This window comes from Ascaphus truei, chromosome 1 (genome assembly GCF_040206685.1).
Source record: "Ascaphus truei isolate aAscTru1 chromosome 1, aAscTru1.hap1, whole genome shotgun sequence".
NCBI classification, from domain to species: Eukaryota; Metazoa; Chordata; class Amphibia; order Anura; family Ascaphidae; genus Ascaphus; species Ascaphus truei.
Window position 1 is genome coordinate 498460847 of NC_134483.1, and position 19402 is coordinate 498480248.

General features: G+C 45.6%; 1 protein-coding gene across 3 annotated transcripts in view; it reads left to right on the plus strand.

The window, feature by feature from the left end:
• Nucleotides 1-18947, plus strand: part of RAB28 (RAB28, member RAS oncogene family) — a 178839-nt gene extending 159892 nt beyond the window's left edge. For 2 of the 3 annotated variants that reach the window (XM_075569292.1, XM_075569311.1), the window contains exons 7-8: nt 16313-16410; nt 17758-18947. In XM_075569292.1, coding sequence (XP_075425407.1) covers nt 16313-16405 — 93 coding nt within the window. In that variant the 3' untranslated portion in view covers nt 16406-16410; nt 17758-18947. The remainder of the gene's footprint in view (nt 1-16312; nt 16411-17757) is intronic. The other variant, XM_075569302.1, reaches the window with a different exon arrangement.
• The last annotated feature ends 455 nt before the right edge of the window (nt 18948-19402 follow it).

The window sequence follows — 19402 nt, forward strand, 5'->3', positions numbered from 1 at the left end:
TTATATCTATAGCATCACACAAAAAAAAGGAGAAACAAAAACTCTTCAAAGAACTATCAGAAAAAGTAAAATTACTAGAACAAAAACATAAAAGCAATCCATCAAAAAAATTATTTAAATTATTAGACAAAACCAGGACTGAATTTAAACAGATCCAATTAGACGAGGTGGAGAGGGCGCCAAGGTGGACCAAGCAAAAATTTTATGATAAGGGCAATAAGGCAGACCGCCTTTTAGCCTCCAAACTTAGAGGTCTAAGAACCAAATCACAAATATCCGTTATCCAAACCAAAACGGGAATTAAAACATTTAACGAAAAATTGATAGCAAAAGAGTTCTCGGATTACTACACTAAATTATACAATCTAAATTTTCCTCGAAACAGATCCTCAGGCCCAGAAGCTATCTCTAGTTATCTAGAGAAGTGCAATCTCCCAGAACTATCAGAAGCAAACTCCCAAGAACTAAACAAAGTTATCACATAGGAGGAACTGTTAGATGCAATTAAACAACTGAAAACAAATAAGACGCCAGGACTAGACGGTTTTTCAAATCAATACTACAAGAAATCTTGTTGAGTCTAGATGCTGAAAAAGCATTCGACAGAATAAGATGGGACTTTTTAGACCAAACAATGCTTAAATTCAGATTTAAGGGCCAATTTCTAGAGGGTGTTAGAGCTCTCTATAAAACTCCCACAGCTTTCGTAAAACTCCCAGGAGGTGACTCAGCCCCTATAAAAAATCAATAATGGTACTAGACAGGGATGCCCCTTATCTCCGCTCCTATTCGCTCTTACCATTGAACCCTTGGCAGCGACAATTAGAGACGAAAAAAATATTAAAGAAATAGAAATTGGAGAGACAAACTACAACATTTCTTTGTTCGCAGATGATATCATTTTGACAATAGCTAACCCCTTGACCTCCCTCCCGAATCTGCAAGCCCAATTAGACCAATTCGGAAAATTTTCAGGGTGTAAAATTAACACTGATAAGTCAGAGGCATTAAACATCACAATGGAGTGCCTCAAAAATTAAGTATCTAGGAATACAGATAACAAATTCCTTTAAGTCACTGTATCTACACAACTTCCCCCTGCTATTTGCACAACAACTTCCCCCTGCTATTTGCACAAATCAAAAAAGATCTACAGAGCTGGAACGAATATCAAATATCTTGGCTAGGAAGAATAGCTACAGTTAAAATGAATATCCTGCCAAGACTTCTATATTATTTTCAGACTCTACCAGTAGATATTCCACTCCCCGAACTCAAAAATATCCAAAATAGAATGTTCCAATTAGTCTGGAAAAACAAAAGACCCAAAGGAATGCGGAGGTTGTGGAGTTCCGGATATCATTAAATATTATCAGGCAGCCCAGCTAAAACAAGTTATAATGTGGAACAACAGTCCAGCAATGTGCTGCTGGCTAGGGATTGAGTCTACCTACGCAAAACCTCTTTCTCTTCCAGCCGCGCTTTGGTCTGGGAAGGGGGGAGAGATCTTTGCCGAAAACCTTAAGCTGGGAGCAATGAGATGTACATGGAAGATATGGTCTAAAAATAAGGGAAAATATAATTTGACGTCCTCCGCATCCTTACCCCAATAATTAGTAACCCCGAATTCCTGCCTGGCTGCCTCCCGAAAGAACTCAAGCATTATAGGGACTTAAACATTGTAGTAGCCGATAACTTTGTAGACAAGGGCACAATAATACCGTATCAAGACTCACAAAAAATATATAAAATAACCAATCTGCCAATTTTCGGGTGCCTCCAGATTAGGCACTTCCTGCAAACAATTTTGAAAAAACAGGATTTCAATCCCAAACGAAGTTTGAGAAACTATGCAGAAGAGGCTACTACTGTAGAGGTTTGATTTCAGAGATTTACCTGGGAATGGCGGGTAAACTCCAATCACAATTATATGTTGAAAAGGGCTGAGGAGTTGAATGTTGAAATTGATAGAGATGACTGGGAGGATATCTGGGAAGCAGCATCCAAAACATCGATTTGTACAACCATTAAGGAAAACATATATAAAATTCTATTCCAATGGTACCTCACCCCGAATAGGTTGAGCCAGATCTTTCCCGGATCCCCGGATTTGTGCTGGAGGGGATGCGGACAAAGAGGAGACATGGCTCATATCTGGTGGACCTGTCCGAAGATCCAGGGGTTCTGGTCTGTGATTCAAACCATGATCCGGGAACTCCTGGGGATGGAGGTGGAGGTGGACCCGTTGACCTTGCTCTTCTCTAGGCCTGCGGATGGCATCAGCCCCAAATGCAAAGAATGATTTCACATGTGCTTACGGCGGCCCGCTGCACTATTGCAGCAGCCTGGAAAAAAACTAATGCCCCCTCAAGACAAACTGTACTTCGTAGAGTCAAAGAAATTAAGTTAATGGAACTCCTTACAGCACAACTCAACCAAAGAGTAGATCAATTCTTCTAAAGTATGGGAAATTTGGCCTGACAATTAAGACAGCCAAAAACCAAAATATATAAAGACATCTGGAGATGCTGATGTGAGGCGATAAGAGAGGTGAGGTGGAATTTTGCCCCCCCTCCCTCCTCCTAGCCCTGCTCTATTTAGGTCCCAATGACTCCTCCCACCCCAAGACCCCCTACTCTCCCCATCCCTTCCCTCCCCTTTCTTTTTCTCCCCCCTCCTTTTCTTCTCTATTCTTATTCTATTCCTAAGAGATATCCTAGGATGCGGCTGCTTCCCCATAAAGAAGTTGAAGGGGAACATTGGCAGAAACAAAAGATAGGCTATAAAAGAGTTTGAACAATTATGTATATGTAAATGCCATCGGCCTATCGAGCCTCACGGAAAATCAAATGTTTACCTTTATATCTCTCTTCTCTTCCCAAATGCTTATCATTGTATGCTGTATATCTCTTGATAAAACAATAAAAAAAAATTCAAACAAAAAAAAAGTAACGCAAGTCGCTCGTTTCTTAATATGTAGACCTGCGCTAATAAAGAAATGTAACTCCACCCAAACTCCTCCCACTTGCTCCTTCAATCCCTCTTCTTGTCGCAGACAGACGCAGGTGTCCTCCAAAAATAGTGCATGCAAGATTAATACATTGACGCTGTATGTCACAGATATATTTTACCGTGGTCTGCGACATAACGGATTTGCGTCAGAATTTGTCATTTTATACACCATCCCGACTCTTGCGTTCTGCTCAAGGATGTCTTCTCTATACCCCTTTTGTATCTAAAGCCCTCTCCCGCCTTAAACCCTTCTCACTGACTGCCCCACACCTGTGGAATGCCCTTTCCCTCAATATCCGACTAGCACCCTCTCTATCCACCTTAAAACATACCTGCTTAAGGAAGCATATAAGTAGCTCCATGGCTGATAATTAACACCTCAAACATTTAACCTTGGCCCCTTGCAGACGCACTTACCAGAATGTCCTCCTACTGTCTCTGTACGTTCTTCCAACCAACAAATTAGATTGTATGCTCTTCGGAGCAGGACTCCTTTTCCTAAATGTTACTTTTATGTGTAAACCCCCTTTATGTGTTATTTATATTATTTATTATTAATATGACTGTCACGTATATTACTGCTGTGAAGCGATATGTACATTAGTGGTGCTATATAACTAAAGACATACATACATAAAGCCCTATGTCTTCTGCCTTTGTGTAGCTGAAATTCCTATTTGAAATGTAAGTAATTTGTGTTAATACATCTCCTGACATCAGTAACTCTGGGTCATTAGCTGTACTATGTTTACATGATAGGATTTAAGTAAACATTTTGGGAATTGTTAATTGCTTGGTGATTGCCAGGATATTTTCTGGGTCTAACAGAGGGCTTCATGAAGAGAAATGATACAGTATCTTGAGATGTTAGATAGCAGTGCTCAACACTGCAGCACTACAAAGTCCTTACATGGGAGTTTGCAATCTTTTTAAGATAACCTGAGCGCTTTTAAATTATTGCTCCTGTCTACTGGAAAAGATAATATGGTAACAATCAATTAAAACGTAAGCAGGGTGCATCAGCAGTTAATAAATCTATATTAGAGCACAATTTCATACCCAAGTCAATTGAATTTGTTTAAGGATACACATACTGTAGCTTAGTAGCTTAGTAGTGCACAGTTTAAATACATCTCTGCACTGAACATCTTATTTCCTTATTTATTAAAAAAAAAATGTAAAATAATGATTTTAGTTAACTCTCTAGAACTGTGAATACATACAAATATATTCATCTAGAAATCCACAACGGAGTCCCATCTAAAGTGCTATTTTGTTTAGACTCATATATGTTTTTTATTCTTCCAAACCAGTCTAGTGTGCTAGAAATAGGCTGTAGGTGAAGACTGTTTTGCCAGAATTGGACACACTTTGGTTCCTGTTAGAACAAATAAAGACTTATCTGATGTTGCTATAATATATATTTTATTTGTTTTGGTTTATGTTTGGGTGTCTTTTTTTCACACCTCAATTTATACATAAAGTATATGCATGTGTCACAAATTGTGTGTGTGTGTGTACCACATACCATAGTTAGATTTATTTGTGGATTTTGTTTGGGCATTTTTTCTGAATGCCACGCACTTCACCGCGTTCATGCCGAGACAGCGCTAATACAATGCACTAGGATAAAGGCGGCCACGGCTTAAAATACCGGAACATACCGCATCAAATACTGCATCTGCCCGCGGTTTTTAGAGTTGCGCCGATACGGCCGCACGAGGATAAAGGCGGCCGCCACTGTACGTTTATGAGGTTTCAAAAGCTCTGTATACTATAACTTAATCTATACGTAGAAAACAGAAGTACAATTACAGCGCTCCTCCCTAATTGGCTTGCAATCTACAGTACTAGTAACATTTTTACATTTAGAACCCAAGCCTGTGTAACAAAGGAGTTGTTTGGATGCATCTTTTGATCAAAACAGGATTCAAACCCGTCAAAGTAAACTCTATATAGCAGGTACCTGAATAAATGCAATTTCTTGCTGTTCTATTGACTAAACTTGGTGAAATATGTGAAAGTGCCCTGAAAGGGTTAAATGAATTAAGTAATAACCCCCGAAGAACGGGGCATTACTGGCCAATAATGCCTCGTTCTTTGGGGATTATTACTATTATAGGCTAAATGTAGGCTTATTTTTTATTTATTTTAAAAATTTTCATAAAAAAGATAGACACTTTTGTAGTCATATTGATTTTTATGAACATGATCGTCTACATTCTTTTACTGCAAGTGTTTATTAAAAGGAAATTGTACACACACACACACACACTGTAGCCCCCCTCTATACACACAAACACAATCTGCAACCTCCCCCTGTATATACACAAACACACTCTGCAGTCCTCCCTACACACTCTGCAGCCCCCCCCCTCTCCTCTACACCCAAAAACACACTGCAGCCCTCCTCCACCGTCTACACTAACAAAACACACACAGCAGCCCCCCCTCTACACCCACAAACTCACACTGCAGACCCCTGTAAACCCACAAAACTGCAGACACATTTATATGAACAATTTATATTGTTTACACTCAGCTGTTTATACTTACTTAGGCCGCTGAAAGTTGTTCCTGAAGAATGAGGTTATCACAGTATTCTGTAGTACAGAGGAGAACATGTTCTAGTACTGAATTCCGATAATGAATTAAGAAACCTTTGTCATAGTATGGATCTATTGTGGAAAATTGATTCATGATAGATATATATATATATATATAACTGAAAATCTTGGTTGTGAGTGTCTGTAGACCATTTGATTGGTCCGTTGATCAGTACGTCGGTCCGCCCGCCCGCCCTCCCACGGCTCTCATTGGCCTGTGTGCTCTAACCCAGGGGTCTCCAACCCCCGGGCACACTGGTGCTGCTGCCGCCTGTGCTGCTGCTGCTTAACTGAGATGTGTGAGTATTTGCCCCTCCAGCTCCGTTTTTGCCCCCCCAGCTCTGTTTTTGCCCCCAGCTCCGTTTTTGCCCCCCCAGCTCCGTTTTTGCCCCCCCAGCTCTGTTTTTGCCCCCAGCTCTGTTTTTGCCCCCCCCACCTCTGTTTTTGCCCCCCAACACACAGTGCACACACACACTGACAGACACAGTGACACCCCCCCGCCCCTGCCTTCTCCCCCCCACCGCCCCGCCCCTGCCTTTTCCCTCACCCCCCTGCCTTCTCTTTCACCCCCTGCCTTCTCCCTCCCCCCTGCCTTCTCCCTCCCCCCGCCCCTGCCTTCTCCCTCAACCCCTGCCTTCTCCCTCCCCCCCAGCCCCTGCCTTCTCCCTCCCCCCCCTGCCTTCTCCCCCCGCCCCTGCCTTCTCCCCCCGCCCTGCCTTCTCCCCCCCACCCCTGCCTTCTCCCCCCCGACCCTGCCTTCCCCCCCGCCCGCCCCTGCCTTCCCCCCCCGACCGCCCCTGCCTTCCCCCCCGCCCGCCCTTGCCTTCCCCCCCGCCCACCCCTGCCTTCCCGCCCCGCCCGCCCCTGCCTTCCCCCCCACCCGCCCACCCCTGCCTCACCCCCCCCCCGCCCCTGCATTCTCCCCCCGTCCCGGCCTTTCTCCCCCCCCGCCCCTGCCTTCCCGCCCCTGCCTTCTCCCTCCCCCCCCCCACCTCTGCCTTTCACCCACTCGCCGCCCGCACTCCTGCTGCCTCTCGCCCTCCCGCCGCCTCCCGCCTCTGCCTTTCCGCATTCAACAGACACCTTCTGCCTTTCACCCACCCGCCACACTCGACACACACCCGCCGCCTCTGCCCCACCCGACACTCGAAAACACCTGCCGCCTCCCCCCCTACGCACCGACATTACTGACCAGCCGCCGCACCCACTCACCACACACCCGGCGCCTCCCGCCTCACACCCACGCGCCGCACTCACACCCCTACGCACCAACATCACTGACCAGCCGCCGCCCGCACTCACCAGACACCCGCCGCCTCACACCCTAGCGGGACCCCCATCCATTGCCAGCACTCACTACCCACCAGCCACCCGTACTGAACACCCACCCACCGCCTCACACCTGCTCACACCCTAGCGCGACACACACCTCACATTTTTACATCACTTATGTCAGCAAAATATACATTGTACTGTGGTGTCTTTACAATAAACCATTTTTAAACAACAACATCGTATTACATTTTCTTCCATGTTTCATTTCAACATCATTATATAACCTTTCCACCAAATAGTCAACCTATTGTTCCCCTATTTATAACTAATACTACCTATTACGGATTTACATCCCGGGCAACGCCGGGTATATCAGCTAGTATATATATATATATTGTACATTTCTGGCAACCTCTTTAATGCAGGAAAACATACAGTAGTCATAGCATTTAAAGAGTGGTGGGCACGATGCACTTTCTTCATGCATATGTTTTAATAAGTCTTTACTTTCAGATTCAGATTAATGAGTCGTATCTTGAAATCCTGGGGGGAAGGGGGGGCAGGAGTTCATTTTCTGCATTAACTGCAACTACCACATTTTAATGACAGAGGAGGCTTCAGGCAAGCTTTGGTTAACTAACAATTCAGATCCTCGCAGTTCCCCATCTAGGAAAGGAACAAGATACATGATAAGCTCAGACAGCTGATCCCATCTGAATTGAGGGGGGAAAGGCAGTGGAGTTTCAATGATCCTACTCCTAAATTCTGGAGTGACTTTAACAACATTCCTACCCTTGCAGTTTACTATAAAAATGGGATGTTAATGAACCCATACACAATGTGAATCAGTCTTAAATTTGTAGCTCTATCCTTCAAAGATGTTGAGAACAAGTTATGGAAAAAACGTCTTGGGTGCAATAATGGACTCCACCGCAATGCAATGTTAGATTAAGCAACATTGTGACTGCATCTGCCATTCATTAAATAAAAACCTTTAAAAGAATCTTGAGTCTGTTCAAATAAATGTAACAATCCCGTTGGATATATTCTGACAGGTACTGTTTAGAGATCAGACTTTACAGTGCCACCTGCAAGCCAGTTCTAACTTTTGTATTTCTTTTAAAAATAAGCCCACCAGCTCCTGAAATTGCATTATCAGCAATGTTGTTTTTGCAGTTTTGTGTTTTATTTTAGCTTAATATTCTTGTTCAAGTTGATATGCATGCTTCTTTTGTAGTTGTTAAAAAAAAAACACCTTTATTTGTTGTATATTTGCCTAAAGTCCTGCTATTTGGGAACATAGAAGGGTAAAGTTTAAGAATTCTTAACCTGTCCTAAAGATTTGTTATTTTATTAATAATAATGTTGTCATAATTGTTTCTTATGTGGCAATGACAGTGTATGCCATGCTGTACATAGACTTTTGCCCTGAAGATCTTGTAATCTAGGTTTTGGTACATGGAGATAAATTGACTTTCACAAGGAGAGCTGACACTGGGACCAAGTTCACCTACTTCAGACTAAGTCAACTTAGTAGGGAGCATTCAAGAAAATAAAAAACTGATTTTATTATATAAATTCTAAAATCTTAAATCATATATTTTTTTCAATTCTGATGAGGAATAAGGACTCCACACTATATACAATATACAACTCATATAGCCATGTATTAGCAGCACTTTGACCTATATTTACTAAGCAGTTCTATTCCGTAAGACACCTGGCACCAAAATACATCTTCCGACTCATTTACTTGAAAGCGGCCTCCTAGCCATAGGCAGGGGGGGGGGGTGGTTCCTGACCAGGGGGCTGGCCTTCCCCTCGGGGAAACCCACATCTCCCTCCCCTACCCAGGGGGGGGGGATTCGTAGGGCCTACTTAAGGCACTGCTGGCAGGCAGCGCGGCCTCTTTGCTGCTTCTCCGCTGCCACACGTGTTGAGCGGGGGGAGGGGGGTTAGAGACGCTCGTGGGGCTGTAGCTATATTTCAATGTGGAGTGCTTTATCTGTGGTTTTATTTTGTACACTCCTGGGAGTTGCGCACTGGGGTTTTATTGGATCACAGCATGGAATTTTGATTATATACTACAGGCCGGGGCCATAGGGGAGGCAGGTAGGGGTATTTCTAGGGGAATTAATGTGTTTGAGGATGTTGCCCTTAGATACAATGCTAATGTTGGCAGTCTATGGTCTATGCTTCAATTGTGGAACGGGGGAACGCGTCTCAAGGGCATAGAGTTACTATAACAGTAGGGGGCGGCATAGGTGCCTTCTGGGGGCATTGCCTAGGTAGGATTGGCAAGCCTGCTTTATTGTATGTATGTTATGGTTATCTGATGGTCTTGTATTGCGGCTTGGGAGGCCAGGTTAATAGTGCGCCTGAGTTCTTCTTGCAGGAGGCTGGTGAAGGCTCGAGCAGAATTACTAATGTGTGATCTCCGAGCTAGAAGGTTGGCAACGCTCTGACGATAACTGTCGCATGTCTTATCTATTTCAGCTGGGCTCTCCGTTTTTCCCCTCTTTGGATTTGTGGCAGCTGGGGTGGCCTGCTTAATACTCAGGCGTAGTTACACTACCATAGTGCTACATTTAGACCAGTCTTTGCTCCTGCAAGCGCGCATCGCACCGTAGTTAGATAAACACACGCACAGTTCTGAGAGCTTCTTCAGTTCTGGCGCTAGCGTGGATAGTCGAGCAGTTTAGTCGGCTTCAAGCCGAGGCGGTGAACCATGATGAAGGGTGGTTAGACCGGTGGCTGAGCGCATTGTTTATGAACAGGCGGGTGCATGGTAGCGAACAAGGTCGTTGCATCCCTGCAGCGTTGCGCGCTAGACAGCTGTCAGGTGCTAAGGCCGTGCCCCGTGTGCAGACGGTTGATGGGGCCCAATCGCGAAAGGTGCAGCAGCACACCGCACCAGGTGGTAGTCAGGGCTGCGCGCAGGGTGGCAGTCTACGGCCATGGTGTTGCAAGGCAGGGTGTCACGGTACGCAGGTCGGCCCGCCGTTGTGAGGCGACAGCCTCCAGCCACTATGACGCAAGGCAGGGTGTCACTGTACACAGGTCGGCCCCCCCGGTGCAGGGCGTTAGTCACGGCGCTGCGAGGCAGGGCATTACGGTACGCAGGACGGCTGCTCGTAACTGCTGCGGGCGCTGTAGCGATAGGATTACCACCCTCCAAATTGGTGGGTACAAGGAAACCAGGACGGCCGCCAACGGTGGCAACGCTTTATGGCCACCTGCTGCTGTCGCAGGCGGTATGAGAACACGGCGGCCGCCTGCAATGGCCGCGGGCAGTGGACAGACGAGACGGACGCTTGCAGCAATTGCAGGTGGTGTACATTTCAGACGGTGGGCGAGGATTCCGGCATGGTACGACGACGCACAGCTAGCAATGGACGAGGCGCGGCCCGGTTCGCCGTCGAGGTCACTTCCCCCTGCCATGCCAAGGACAGATAAGAAACCTGTAGCGGTAAAAAGGAGTCAGTTGTGATACAGGATAAGCGATTGTTTCGCAGGAGGACCGCGCAGCTCACAATGCTTAGCGTCCAGAGGAATAGGTAGGGGGAGAAATCCCAGGTGGCTCAGCATGCTTGCAGCCTGCAGCTCCAGAGTCGGTGCAGGCCCTGGATTCGACGGCATATAGCACAGCGGGGAAAGCAAGTTTCATGACAGTGTTAATAGGTATGCTGAAGGCTTTAGAGCCTCAGGCGTCGGTCTCTTTCAGGACCCCCACGGGGACGACGGCGGGAGTAGGGGGTACTGGCTGCATTAGGAGTTGTAGCAGCTTGGGGGGTGCACAGCTTAGCCACAGGGATCCCCTCCCATATCGGGGCAGGGCCGGTCATACAAAGTGCCCCAGTTGTGTTGGGGCAGCAGCACCGAGCAAACCATAGCCCCGGCAGTCATCAGCCCCCCCGGAAGATCCCATCCCTGCGGCGGCAGCCACCGGCCCGATCCCGGTTTTTCTCAACCCAGCTTCAACCATAGCCGGGGTCGTTGGCATTGCAGCTGCTCCGTCATCAGCGAGAGGGGGGCAGTCTCAGATGAAGCTTTTGCAGATGCAAATTTATGTATTGCCAACGCGTTAGGCACGCATTTGACTGAGGAGATGGAAAAAAATTGGGCAGGAGAATACATAGAGCTCCTATCCCTGCTACCAGATTACAGGGAAGTCCTGGCGTGATCATCCAAAAAGGGGAGGCTAAGGAAGACGACTTTGAGAAACGTCTCTTCCTGCTCACATTTGCCAATTGGTCACGTGCATTCGGAATCCTGGCCGGGGTAATCGGGGAGAAGGCTCCCCAGTTATATTCAGCCCTGTTTAAATACATGGATATGATTGGGCATGCCCACCAGAGGCACAGCGGTATGGGCTGGTGGACTTATGATTAGGCAGAAAATGGTAAAGGTAAAATATCATGGGACATGATTGAGATGGAACTTTGGATTGATTGGGTTGGCGTGTCGGACAAGCCGGCGCCCTTTCAAGGAGGGTCTGGGGAGGGGGCACCTGGCGGGCAGGCAGGGAGATAGTCAGGCTGGGGTTTGCTGGGCTTTCAATGATTCCCGGTGCTCATACAGTAACTGCCGCTTCAAGCACCAGTGCGCTACTTGGTATGGGGTGCATCCTCAAGCAAAATATGTTTGGAGCAGGGGACGTGGTTCCAGGAGGGCTGGACGGAAGTCTGAACAGGAAGGCGCCTTCCCCAATAGTCGTCCGATATTTGAACCTGTGGCTGGAAAGCAGCCCAAATAGGGCAATGAGAATATGGAATTACCCAGTATACCGAGGCTGCTAACAGGTAGTGCACACACTTTATGGCAACTTGATTGAAGAGAGACCCAGCAATGATTAATGAAACAATAAGCCTCCGGTATTGAAAACAGGGAGTTGGGTAATAGTAAGCCGGATAGAGGTACAGGGGGACACCTCCCTAAGGGGCGCCCCCAAGTAAATCACAGCCCGGCACTAACCGCCTCAATAATCTCCCTGGAATACCGCGTGGAGGTTAGGAGTACTCACGAAAAAGCCGTCCCTGTTGGTGCAGGGAATTCTGCAGCGGCTTCCTCCTCTGGTGTAGCTGGCGTCAGCGTGCTCCTCCGGAAATGATGACACAGGAAGAAGGGGGTAAGATGGTCCGTGGTTCACAGCAACTTCAGCAGCCAACGCATGGATGTCTAAAAAAACTTTATTGATCGCTAGCAGCAAACATCAGGCAACCAAATAGGGCAATGGCCCGGCTGCTCCAAGCCGGGTTTACTGAGGGGTTCAGGATCCCGTTTGTGCACCAAGTAGGATCGGGGTTGGCACAGAACTTGAAATCGTCCAGGGTTTACAACGAAGTAGCGAGGGAAAAGGTGGGAAAGGAGGTGGAGTTAGGAAGGATGGCTGGTCCATTCGCCTAGCCCCCTCTTAACAACTTGAGGATTTCTCCACTTGGGGTGGTTCCCAAAAAGGTCCCGGGGGGCGTTCAGGCTGATCCAGCACCTTTCATACCCCGAGGTCACATCAGTGAACAACGGCATCTATTGTGAGTTATGCTCAGTTAGCTATGCAAGCTTTGACCAGGCAGCGGCGCTAGTGGGTAGGATGGGTAAGGACGCATTGCTGGCTAAGGCGGACATTAAGTCTGCTTTCCGATTGCTGTCAGTGCACCCCGTGTGTTTTCACTTGCTAGGTTGCATGCTTGACGGTCAGTACTTCGTCAACTTGTGCCTGCCCATGGGCTGCGTGCTATCATGTTTCTACTTTGAAACTTTTAGCACACTCCTCGAATGGGTGGTGTGTTGCAGGGTACATGCATTTCTTGTTCGTACGTCCAGCGGGATCTGAGCTGTGCGCAAGGTGGCTTTTTGAGTTTTCGGCCATGGCGCGTGAGTTTGGGGTCCTGCTGGCCGATTAGAAAACAGTGTGGCCAACAACGGTAATTAGCTTTCTCAGGATTGAGATTGATTCAGCGAGGACAAGTTGGCGGCTCTAGTGGAACTCCTTTGGGAGTTCATGGGCCTGAGGAAAACCTCACTGCATCAATTCCAATCACTATTGGACCACCTTGTATTCGCTGCGCGGATCATGCTGGTGGGGAGGGTTTTTTCCAGACGCCTAGCGGCAGCTACAGCAAAAATCAGGCGTCCTAGTCACTTCATCCGGGGTCACTGCCGAGATCCGCAAGGACTTAGAGGTCTGGTTGGACTTCATGGGGAAGTACAATGGTCGGACCTTATGGTGCGGGTGTCCATTGTTGAACGCCGAATTACAGCTGTTCACAAATGCATCAGTGTCAGTGGGTTTTGGTTGCTTACTTCAACAGCGTATGGTGTGCGGAGCACTGCCCTTGCACTAGCGCGAATGTCAGCTCATCAAGAACTTATCCCGGTTGCAAATGACAGAGGTTCGGAAGTGGGTGCCAGAGGCGGACCAGGTCAGCTTACCTTGCTCGGTAGATTTATGGGCGCTGGGGACCTCGTGGTGACTAATTTAGTGCGGACTTCCGTGGCTCCGGGTACGTGGGAAGCTTATACAACAGCTTGGCGCGAGTATTCGTACTTTGCAAGGGAGTTTGGGGGAGATGCGGAATGGGTGGAGACCATAATGCGATTCGTTTTAGCATTGGGGCGCAAGAGGCTTGCTGGTAGGCAAGAAGCTGAGCGGGGTATCATTCTTCCTGAGGCTAGATGAAAAGACAGACATCACAAAGGCGTTTATAGTCAAGAGGGCTGTAGTGGGATTGATGAGGGGGGCTCTGCCTAGTGACACTAGAAGGCCAGTGACCCTGGCAATATTGGAAAAGCTAGTCCAAAGATGACCGAGCTAGTCTGTTTTTCAGTTTCCGAGGCGAGGCTTTTTAATGCAGCATTCACCTTGGCATTTTCAGGGCATTGCGGGTGGGGGAACTAGTCAGCGCCTCTACGAGAGGGGGTGGAGGTTTGCAGACGAGGGACACAGTGCTCAGTTCAGGTTTGCTGCAGCTTCACATCTGTCGATCTAAAACAGACCAAGGGGGTAGGGGAGGCATGGGTCCCTCTGCTAGTCGTGCCGGGGAGCAAGATTTGCCCAGTATTGGCTCTTACGGCATATTTGAGTTTGCAGCCTGCCGGGGAAGGACCATTGCTCGTGCATGCGGACGGCATTCCATTATCCAGGTACCAGTTCTTGCGGGTGTTCCTGATACGCCTGGAGCGTTTGGGGTTGGAAGTGGCACTATTCAGGACTCACTCGTTCAGGATTGGGGCCGCTACAGAGGCAGCGCGCACGGGGCTGGCGTGGGAAGTGATCCAGAAGATCGGGCGTTGGGAGTCAGACAGGTACCGGTCCTACGTCAGGCCCGCATTAGTCGTGGGACGGGTATAGCTGGTATGATTTTCCTTCCCCTCCCACCCCCCCCCCCTAGGTACCGCAGCAGCAGACGTCTGGATCATCGTCAACTCTCTGATACACTGGGCGGAAAAGCGGACGGTTGCGGACCGAACCTCGGATTGGGTGTCGATCAGGCAAGGCTGTTCTGGTGGGGGGGGGGGAGGGGACTGCGATGGTGCCAGCTGCTACCGCGGCTCTGGTGCTGGCCGGGATAGGAGGCCGCCGCAGATCCTGCTCATTCACGCAGGAGGGAACGAAGTGGCGACGGTGCGGTCGGTTGACCTAATAGAGTCCATTAAAAAGGACTTGGATGTTTGCTCGTCGGCAGGCGGTGCAGGTCATATGGTTGGACATTGTCTACAGGCAAGTCCTGGCGGGGCACTAGAGTGCCGCGCGCGGTAAACAGGGTGCGGAAGAAGGTGAATAGGGCGGTAGACAAGTTTATGGCGCAGTGTGGGGGCTGAGAAATACATCCGGGTTACTCAGGGCAGGTTGGATCCACATGTCGGTTATCGGGATAGACCTGTTTAACAACAGTTTGCAGGAGGGATTGGAGAGGGTTCTGGCGTGGTTGGCGGTACGGGTATAGTTTAAGGGGGGGTAAATTGGCCCGTCGGTGGTGGCTCTTGGAGGGTAGGTGCTTGTTCTTGCCAGACTGGGAGCTGGGCTCTTTGAACCCGGGGGAGTACGAGTGGGGAGGTCATTTATCCATGACTTCGATAGCCTGCTCGAGTAGGGCACACAAGGTCAGCGATTTGAAGGCCGGCTGACCGTCCCATCCCCCTCTTGTCTACGGGGCACTCTGGCAGGGAGTGGCATTTACCTCTCTTAGGTTTTCTGTATAAATAAATAGCCACGGCCATTTTACCTCCAGTTCCTGTTTCCAGTCATTATTTGCATGTTACATGTAGGTACTGGGCAGGGGGAGAGGGGAACCTCCTGGGAGTCTCCCTGATCATGTGCTTTCCGGTGGTGTAAGGTGTCTTATGGAATGGCAATGCTTAGTAAACGTGCCTTAGTGTGTTTCTAACAGCAGGGTGCACCTATTCTTGGAATCGCACATTCTTTCTGTATCAGAGTATCCTTTCAACATACAATTCTTATGCTGCAAATAAATTCTAGGCTTACAAATGGATATGAGCACATTACATTCTTAGTGTCACTTTTTAACCTCTGGGACTAGAACTTGCATTTCTTATAAGAATGGGCAACGGTTTCAAAGCACAAAAAAATATGGCAGTATTTGCTCATTAGAAATGTTAGCAATATTTTAAAGGTACAAAATGACAATTTAGGGGATTATGGCCAGGATTCAATAAGCGCTGATGCAGGGTATTGCACCCCAATCCGGCATTAACTGACATTGACTTGAATAGTAATTAACGCCAGATCTTGGTTGAATACCCCGCATCGGCGCTCAGTGAATCTCTCCCTACAGTGTTAAGCATCATAAATGGGCATTAGAATGTTAGTTGGCACTAAGAAAATTTCATCATTTTGATTCATCGTCTATTCCCCCTCAATTTTGCTTTGGCTTTGTTTTTTTCCTTTCCCATGTTGTCTTGTTCATTGTTTATTTATTTATTTTCTTCGTTTTACTGTATTTTTATTTAATGGTTACATATGCTTAAATATTTGTAAAATAATTTATTAAATAATAACTCATTTTGATATCCAATAATAGTTAGCATAACATTATCAATGCTTTGGGAAATGGTTCAGGGTTGATATTGGTTTTTACATTTTATTCTTTTTTTGTACTGTATGTATTGTTCGGTTGGGTTTGTCATGTATTCTACCGTCCATCCATGACATAAACCGATTGACAGAAATTTCACACGAGTTCAACATAGCCGTATTGGCATGATGGTTAAGAATTTGGTGACTGTAGTCACAACACTGAAACCCTTTCCGAACTTGAATGTGTGTACTCTAAGAGGACATATTTGTAGCTGTCATTCTCATTTGTTTCATTTCACATTAATTGTACATTTTTCGTTTTTCTTCCCTTTCATGCTCATTCATTTCCTTGTCACTTATAATGTTGGCGCCTGGTTGGCAGCATATTGTAAAGGCAGAATTAGTGAAGTATCCCGAAGAGGATAAACAACTCAACTCAACAAACAGTCAGAGTAAAGTCTGCTCATTGCAATAGACAAGGTATTATACACGTGTATATTTGAAAGTCAATGCTATCCTTTGATACATACAACATGAAATGTTTAATCTCCTATCATTTTCTTGTGCTTGATTACATAAAGAAATCTTTAAAATGCGAATTGCTTGTACATTTAACGAGATTTTTTTGGTACAACCTGTACTTTGCATATCAAATAATTAATTTTAATAGAGATTTGACAGCGCACACAGTACAGTATACAGAATTTGTATAATGGGCGTTCATGAATTGTAAACTATGTGTTACCCCACTTCTCACTATATGAATTGGGGGACATTTAGCTCTGCAATGTAGAGCCATTTACGTCATGTTGCCTGAAACCTACAGCACAGTACATTCTATACCGTAAATCCCCAAATCAATAAGACTTTTTACTGTTTTTCATGTTTGTTTTATAGCGGTGGTGGAAGTAAAACTGCATTTACTGTAGGCTAAACTAATATTGTTTAACAATTATATATTAACCATTATAAAGCATGGAATGTACACCCTTATTGTATGTCATAAGGTAGATTGTTTCTCTGTCATCTGTTTGCAGATAAGGGCTTATATTTTTTCACTATACCTGTATGCAACACCTTAATACACATTCAGCCATTTGAGTTGATACCACCATATTGTGGGAAGGACAGACTTGATGTACAGGCATACCCCGGTTTAAGGACACTCACTTTAAGTACACTCGCGAGTAAGGACATATCGCCCAATAGGCAAACGGCAGCTCGCGCATGCGCCTGTCAGCACATCCTGAACAGCAATACCAGCTACCTACATGTACCGAAGCTGTGCACAAGCGGGGAGACTATAGAGCCTGTTACAAATGCCTTATTTACATCAGTTATGCACGTATGACGATTGTAGTACAGTACATGCATCGATAAGTGGGGAAAAGGTAGTGCTTCACTTTAAATACATTTTCGCTTTACATACATGCTCTGGACCCATTGTGTACGTTAATGCGGGGTATGCCTGTATTAATATGTTCCTTCAATCTTTTTTTACTAATATATTTAATATGATGTTGTTTTAGCAATAATCTAACAAGCTACAATAGACACAATTGCCATGTCACTAATTTCAGCAAAACAAACCGGTCTCCGCAAACTGTTTCAGGGAATGTTGGGTTGTTTATCAACATCTCCCGGCAAAACCGGGGTAATATTGAAGCAAAAATTAAGCATGAAATTTATCAAAGAAATAAAATCCAATAGGGAAGCAGTGGAATATTTTTTTTTATATATATCTGGTGCTGGGTTTTTTTTTTTTTTTCACGTTACTATGCATTGATACAAATATTTTGCTAATTTGTATTATTGTTGTTATCACAGAGAGTGGTGAAAGCTGACATTGTCAACTACAGTCAAGAGCCGGTGACGAGAATGGTTAACCCTCCACGAAGCTCAATGTGTGCAATTCAGTGAAAACACTTTTGCTTTGGATCAATACATTTGACAACCCTTTCTATTCGTCCACAAGCCCACAGTGTACCAGGAACTTTGTTTTAACAGTGACAATCTCAGTAGTGCAGTTAGAGGTTTCGAAAACCTTTTCTACAGCATTGTGTTTTATGAAGCAGCAGGCAATCTCAGGCTGGCCAGGATCCAAGGTTTGGACCACACACTAGGAAATCTGAAATAAAGTAGTGTTTTAAGAATATTTTATGACAATATAATTATGTATATAGTACATATGCCTTCAATAATCTGTTGTGACTAATGTTATAGAAAGGGCAGGTTTGCAATGTTGTATTACAGGGGTGGCCAACTCCAGTCCTCAAGGGCCACCACCAGGTCAGGTTTTCAGGATATGACTGAGCCACTGAGCTGTGCTGAAGCAGGGATATCCTGAAAACCTGACCTGTTGGTGGCCCTTGAGGACTGGAGTTGGCCACCCCTGTTGTATTGCAAAAAAAGTTTTCAGTCTTACTACAAGATATGTAACCAAAGCTTTTTATGCAACATTTATTAATTGGAGCGACAGAATAAGATATGGAACACATTTTAAGTAGGTGGGCCTGCAATGCAGAACAATACATTGTACAGTCGGCCACTCATACACTATAGAGCTGTTTATATTTTCTGAATGTACTTTATTGCTAGCAAGTTAATCCTACTTAGTTTGGGAACAGAAAAGTTCCAATGATCAATTTTCTCCTTAAAAAAAATGTTTGTAGCTTGTCTTTAAAACCACTGAAATTCTGTAATGTGCAGTGTCTTTTATGTACAGTTTATATTTAAGAAGTGTAATCTCCTATTTTTCACTGTACTATATCATCACATTTTATGTTATTTTTGTACCCAAGAAAATGCACTAGGAAAAAAGAAAGCATTGAGATTACTAAGCAATATATTTTAATGTTAGCCATGCCCTGAGCTTTCTCATATAAGAACTCTGTATACAGTGCAGGTTGTGCTCTTAAACCTTTCAGATCTTGGCGTGTTCCACTCAACCTGTTATGCTTCTGATGAAAACAGTAGTCATTTTAATCTGATGACCAGTAAAACGTGAAGTACAGCTGTCTAATGTTGTTTTTACTAATTGCACTGTTACAAATGATCATTTTGTATTTAATTGTGTTGCAATGTTGCAGTGACAATGTTTCAAATGTACAGAAAAAAATACTTGAAACTTATAATATAGAGAATTGAAAGTTGTATTAGGTATTTAAAGGAGTATTTCCGCCTACTTTTTTTTATACCCTTCCCTCTCCCCTCCAACCCCCCCACCCCCTTTTTTTTTTGTTTTTATAAGGTAGGAATGGTGTATCTCTGAGTCAAACATCTCTATTTTCAGCTCTGGGGTCCCCATAGTTCCCAGGATTTTCAGGGGAAACTAAATGGTTGACAAATATTGGGCCAGGAATAAGCTGCAACGTCATTAGTGGTGACTTTGTTTTGGATGGCCATTTAAATCCCCTCTAAAGATGCAATCCCACATAGTCGTCCAGTTACATTTCTTAGGGGCCTCTGAATG